Source organism: Lactuca serriola, chromosome 8, assembly GCF_051521515.1.
Source record: "Lactuca serriola cultivar US96UC23 chromosome 8, Lser_US96UC23_V15, whole genome shotgun sequence".
In the NCBI taxonomy this organism is placed as follows: Eukaryota; Viridiplantae; Streptophyta; class Magnoliopsida; order Asterales; family Asteraceae; genus Lactuca; species Lactuca serriola.
In genome coordinates this window covers 272391989-272399188 of record NC_136415.1, presented here as the reverse complement: position 1 = coordinate 272399188, position 7200 = coordinate 272391989, and the positions used below count along the sequence as shown (strand labels likewise).

Genomic DNA, 7200 nt, shown 5'->3' with positions numbered 1-7200 from the left:
AGTCAATCAGTTTTGCTCAAACAGAGCAGTAGATAATCTACATGTTTAGTTATAGTTTAATCAATCTTAATCATATCAAATGAGTAAAAGTATATATGGTCCATGATGCTAGAGGACAACTGAGTAACTTCAAAAAAATCTTACATGTTTAGTTATAGTGTAACTTCAAAAAAAGTTATTTGTAACTTCAATATCATATGGTCCATGATGCTAGAGGACAAATGAGTAAGAGTATATAATATCGCAACTCCATGATCATATATATATGCATTAACGGATCATCTTTCATTTATATTTTTCAGTGATATTTGTGACCTACGAGTTTTCATAGTTTGGAGCTCGTTTCACAACGTCTGGGAGCTATGGTTGTATACGAGGTCAGTAATTATTATATCTAAATTCTTTGTCGAAGATTATGATTATCTTTGAAATTTACAAGTTTAGTCTACTGGATATGGCTTCTATGTTTTCATGATGCAGGAACTACAATACGTAGGATTTGTTCAGTTGATTGAGTTGAAAGCTTTAGCACTCTTGACGAATATATATGATTTTTTCAAAGATAACTCCGGTTTTCTCAAAAGTGCGGTTGTTTCTGTTGAAAGCATAGTCATCTCCCCCTTGCAACTGATTAACGAGAAGCTCATAATATTGTGCGACTATAAGCTTAGTTTTATTGATGACAAGGTACAAAGTATATACACATACTGCCTTTCAATTAATAGATGACTAAAGTAATTACATCATTATATTACCTCTTCGCGGCTATTAGATTATATGCAGTGTTTTTTAGCTAATGAAGTTAATTAACCCGACATATATAACTTCATCTGTGAAGCTAGATACGATAATAATTTCTGAGTTATGTACGTTATGCATAAGTAATAACGTAACATATATATAAGTCAGGAAATCTTACTAAGCTTTAATGTTTTTATTTTTTTTTCATTTGATTTCTTCATGATGTGTCCTGATTATATTTTAAAACAATTTCTTTTTACAGTTCGAGAAATACGCTCCAGATTTTATCAAGAACCTCCTTGGCGGATTAAATTCATATATTAAAGAACACATATCTTCTGTTGAGGAATTCTTTGGAACACTAGTCCAAAAAGCAAGAACTATCGTTGAGAATGGTTTAAGCAGCATAGAGTCCCTGATCCAAAAGTGTATCGACGCCAAGAAAGCCATATTCGAAAACTTGGTTAAAAGAACTGAATCCATCCTTGAGAATGGACTTGACTATGCTAAACAAGCACTAGACAAAATCAAAATTGTTGTGGGAGGTATCCCAATCATTGGTGATGCAACACAATCATTTATCACCAATCAAATAGAAAAGGTTACTCAATGGATCGAGACCACAACATCTTACATCAAGCAATATGGTATATTTGGAACCATAACCACAACAGTTAACCAAGTTGTAAAGGAAACTGAAGAAATAACTGCATCCATCATCGAAAAGGGTACCGAATCAGCCAGCCAAGTTATATACATAACCATATCTGTTGTCGGTGGTATCCCAATCATTGGTGATACAGCACAATCCGTTCTCACCTCACAAACAGACATGGCAACTCAATTGATCAATGCTACAACTTCTTCAATCAAGGAGAACGGCATAGTTGGAACTATCACATCAGCTGTAGAACAAGTTGCAAGTGAGGCACAACAAACAACTGCATCCATCATCCAAAAGGGTACCGAATCAGTCAACCAAGTTTTAGACACAACCATATCTGCTGTCGGTGGTATCCCAATCATTGGTGATGCAGCACAATCCATTCTCACCTCACAAACAGACATGGCAAGTCAATTGATCGATGCCACAACTTCTTCAGTCAAGGAGAATGGTATATTGGGAACTATCACGTCAGTAACCACGTCAGTAACCCAAAATGTTATAAACGGGGCACAATCAACAACTGAATCCATCACCGAGTCAGTCAGCCAAGCTTTAGACACAACCACATCTGCTATCGGCAGTATCCCAATAATTGGTGAGGCAGCACAATCCATTATCACCTCACAAACAGACTCCGTCAAGGAGAATGGTATATTTGGAGCTATCACTTCAGCAGCCAAAAATATTATAAGCGAGGCACAATCAACAACTGAATCCATCATCCAAAAGGGAACCGAGTCAGCCAGTCAAGCTTTAGACACAACCAAATCTGTTATCGGCAGTATTCCAATCATTGGTGATGCAGCACAATCCATCATCACCACACCAACAGACATCGCAAGTCAATTGATCGATACTACAACTTCTTCAGTCAAGGAGAATGGTATATTGGGAGCTATCACATCAGCAACCCAAAATGTTATAAGCGGGGCACAATCAACAACTGAATCCATCATTCAAAAGGGTACCGACTCAGCCGGCCAAGCTTTAGGCTCAACCAGATACTTTATCATCGGTTTCCCAATCATTGGTGATGCAGCCGACTCCATCATCACTAAACAAACAGACATGGCAAATCAATTGATTGATAGTACAACTTCTTCGGTCAAGCAGAATGGTATATTTGGAGCTATCACGTCAGCAGCTGGACGGGTTGTAAACGAGGCACAAGCAACAGGTACATCCATCATCCAAAAGGGTACTGAGTCAGCCAGCCAAGCTTTAGACACAACAAAATCTGTTGTTGGTAGTATTCCAATCATTGGTGATACAGCTCAATCCATCATCACCAAACAAACTGACATGGCAAATCAATTGATTGATACCACGACTTCTTCTGTCAAGGAGAATGGTATATTCGGTGCTATCAGTTCATTGACTCAGAATGTTGGTGAATCAATCATCCAAATGGGTTCTGATACAGCTAGCCAAGCATTAGAAACAACCAAGTCGGTTGTCGGAGGTATCCCAATTGTTGGGAATGCAGCAGAATCTATTATTACAACACAGACAGACATGGCTAGTGATGCGGTTGAAAGCTCAACTTCGTCGGTCAAGAAGCATGGTTTATTAGGAGCCATTATATCAGCGGCAGGACAGGTTGTAGAAGATGTTGGAAACACAGCAAACAAAATCATTGAAAAAGGTTCTGATTCTGTCGAAAAAACCCTAGAGAAAACCACATCCAGCATTGGAGATATCCCAATTCTAGGATCTATATTTGGGAAAAAAAAGTAATTGTTTGGTTTCTAATTATATTGTGAGTAATTATGAATTACATCATGGTATGTGAAAAAATATACTCAATGATGCTAGAGAAAAGCGATTATATGTACGTGGATATGTGTTCAAAAATCAATAGTAAACTGAAATAAATAAATGATCGAAATAAGCATGATTCTTGCATGTGTAAGTTACATAGAATAATATTTGTGGACAGATATACTTAATGATGCTAGAGAGGAAGTGATTATATGTACGCGTGGATATGTGTTTAAAAATCAATAATAAACTGAAATAAATAAATGATCGAAATAAGCATGATACTTGCATGTGTAAGTTAATATAGATTATATAGAATAATAATATAACTATGTCTGATTGTCATTGGTTATCATATACTTTGCAAAAACCGAAGATTTTGTGTTATAAAAAATAAAAAATAATAATATATGGATAAATTTAGGCCATACAATACAATAATATAGGGATAAATTTAGGCCATAAAATTAAAGAAATTGTTAGAGATTCTTGGAAATATAAGAAGAATCTTTTTATCTGAAAATGTCAATGACATTCTTGGAAAAAAAAATACATACTTTCCTATTAAATGATGAGCATCCAATTAACAAACTTAATATCTACCATGTAGATTGCATATAATGGACAAATGATTCTTGTTTGGAATAAATTCGCATATGGTTTGGGTTAAAAATTTAATATGAAAGTTTTCTTGGTAATGGTCTATATTAAATGTAGTTGTATCACTTGTATGAATGTTCGTGTTTAAATAAAGGGTATTTTTTTTGATACACCGGTCTACGACACACCAATTTATATCTAATATATCTAATAAAGGTAGTATAGGTTTTTAATTTAGGCACCTGCACACTAATTTTAATTGGAAGCCATCTGCCCTATTTTGTCTTTCTTTTTTCTTTTTTCTTTTTTTTTTCTTTCTTGTTTCTTTATATTTTTCTGTACTGCCGTTTTTTTTTCTTTCTTATTTCTTTTTATTTTTCTCTGCACTACCGTTTTTTTTTCTCTTTTCTTTTTATTTTTCTATACATCCATTTACTCAATCTTTTTAATAACATTTCTCTCTTTCTCTCTCTCAGCTTATATATATATATATATATATATATATATATATATATATATATATATATATATATATATATATATATATATATTACTTTTTTGAGGTAATTTGATATGGAAAAAACTTATGGTTATATATTTTTGTAGACAATAATACATTTTTTTTATAATTAATAATATTAGGTTTATGAAAATAAAATAAAAAGTATAAAAAAGACATTTGTAGCTTACCTCTAACAAAAAAAATAATCAAAAACTTTATGTTATAAAAAATGGGTTTATGCAAATGGAAAAAAAATGTATTAAGTTTTTTAGTTTACGACTAAAAATAAGGATAGAAAAATTGATAAGAATTTATTTGAAATATTATGTTTTATATTATTATATTATACAAATAATATTATTGTTGGTTTTTTATCTTAATACTAAATAAGTTTAAAATGGCTTATATTTGATTTTTAGGATTGATTTGTTAAATAAGTGGCTTAGATTGTTTCTTAGATTATTGTTATTTTTTTATCTTATTAAAAGATAAATTTAAAATAAATATTAATAAAGTTAGTAATAAAAATATAATTAATAAGTAACAAAGTAAATAATAACGATGTTATAATGAATTAAGAGAATAAAAGTAATGGGTGATGAAAATTGTGGTTTTCGATCGGCAGTCGTTTGTCTCGGGTATAATGAAAATGAATGGCCTTTCATTCGCCAGCAATTATATGACGAGTTATTGACTTCATATGAAGACTATTCTAAGTTTTCATTGGATGCGATGGAGTACTTGATTCATTGTCTTTCTCCATGACAGATAGGACAACACAACCAGAACACTATATGCTTATGCCTGAAACAGGTATCCAGATAGCCAACAGGTTTGGTGTGATCTTCCAATTTTTTACCATAGTAGGCTCTGTAACCTTTTTCCCTCTATGGAGAGGTCCTAGTGAGTTTCAAAATCATCGTGTCCTTACATTTGTCTCCTATTTCAACATTATGGATCCGCCACAACGACCCGTCCGCAGCCGAATTGCAAACTATGTATAAGTCGCGTCTAGAATTTTATAAGCGACTTAGACCTACGGAAAGATGTTTTATAACTATATATGATTAGTTGTTTATTTTAGACTCGGAATTTTGTTATGTAATATTTAAAATAAAAAAAATAACGAATATATGTTTCTAATTTATTTTTCTTATAATATTGTATATACTATCAATGATATTGCGTTGATGAAAATTTATTTAGAATTTTATTTTTTTATAATACTATTTATATTATTATATTCTAAAAATAATAATATTATTATTTTTTTTATCTAAATAAAAAAACAAATTTAAAGTTATTAATATTAATTAGGTTAATAATAAAATTGTAATTATTAAATAATAATGGTTTTTTGATTAGGTTATAATGAATAATAATAAAAGTAAGACAAATAATAATTATATGGTAATGATTACTTAAAAAGTAAAATTAATGATAATTATAAGATAATAATAACCTAAAAAGTAAGCCTAATGATGTATGATAATAATGTAGGTTGGTATGTATGAAGTAGGACCCTTAAATAAATTTACAGAAATAGTGTCTGTATAAAAAAAATAAAAAAAAATAAATGGTCCGTGTAATTAATAACATTGTTAAAAATACATAAATTATACTTGTTGAAACAATATCAAAAAAATGGTCTTTATAGGTTAACATAATTGGTTCTTGTTTAAATAAAAGAAACCATTATCATATTATAATACTAACTTAACTTGATGTGTTAGATGTTAAAAAGAATAAACTATAAAAGTTTCAAAAAAATATAAATATTACACTACTTTAAAATTAAAATGATAGCCATTATGATAAATTTGAATTCTTTTTTATTTGTCATTTTGAAAAATAAAGCTCATAATTATAAAGTGTTAATAATTAAAAAGTATTAGTAACTCTCAACCTTCCACGGAAAAGCTCATTTCAAACAATTATCAGAACTTTTTGACTTTTCTAGAACCATTGTACACTTATACAAGTATAAAATAAACCTCGATATTTAGAGTTCTAATAAAAAAGGAATGAATAGATCTTCTCTTATAGACTAAAAATATATACATATGGTTTTCCAATTAGTCTTTATGGTTTCCCAACTATACAGTTTGTCCATTAACATGTCGTGAATTATTGTAATTCGAGACACCAGGGATCTCTTAAAGGAATAAATCCAACAATAAAGGAACTAAAAGAATATTAATTTAATTACCTAAATACCCCTGCACCCAACGGATTTATTCAGCCACCTGGACCTTCTTACTCCTCATAGTGTTTTGATCTTATTACCCTTTCTTGAATATGTGAATTGGAGTGGGGGCATAGCAATTATTTTTGATTCAGTCAACTCTAGAGTCACTATTTCCAATGTCTGAACCATCACAATTGTAAAGTGTTACAAAATCCATTTCTAGTATTTCTTTTTTCACCTTGGCTTTTCAATGCTTAACTATGTTTAAGCTGATACATCAAGCAAAAAAGTGGAAGAAGTGGATTCGATTTAGATTGATCATGATTAGCTTTCTTGCCTTGTATTTGAGCAACCAAATCAGCAGTAACTTCCCTCAGATCAAATATCCACCTTTCAAAAGTCATAAAATGGTAATTACAATTTGTGCAAAAAAGATGAAAATTTCAAAATGCTTTAATGTAAATTTAAAAACCAACAGATTAACAATAATTGGCGTTGATGAACAAAATTGATACCCGTACATTGTCGATGCTTAGTGTCATTACCAAATAACTTGGAACCTTCATGTAAAGATTAACATCTTAACATAGCATATCAATTTAGAGCTTATCATGAGTGTCTTTCAACACAATTTCATTCTCTTGCACGCAAATACGGTCAGTTGTAACATATTGGACAATATTAGATACACAATATTACGAAAATAATATATAAATGGGAAAAGGAATTAACCTTGGTTGT

General features: G+C 30.8%; 1 protein-coding gene across 1 annotated transcript; it reads left to right on the top strand.

Annotated features, from left to right (window-relative positions):
- Window positions 1–206: 206 nt before the first annotated feature.
- LOC145071478 (uncharacterized) lies at window positions 207–3299 on the top strand. The gene is made up of 4 exons (XM_079018349.1): window positions 207–225; window positions 303–377; window positions 481–687; window positions 1004–3299. The coding sequence occupies exons 2-4, from the start codon at window positions 363–365 to the stop codon at window positions 3143–3145; spliced, it is 2364 nt and encodes a 787-aa protein (XP_078874475.1). The 5' UTR covers window positions 207–225; window positions 303–362; the 3' UTR covers window positions 3146–3299.
- The last annotated feature ends 3901 nt before the right edge of the window (window positions 3300–7200 follow it).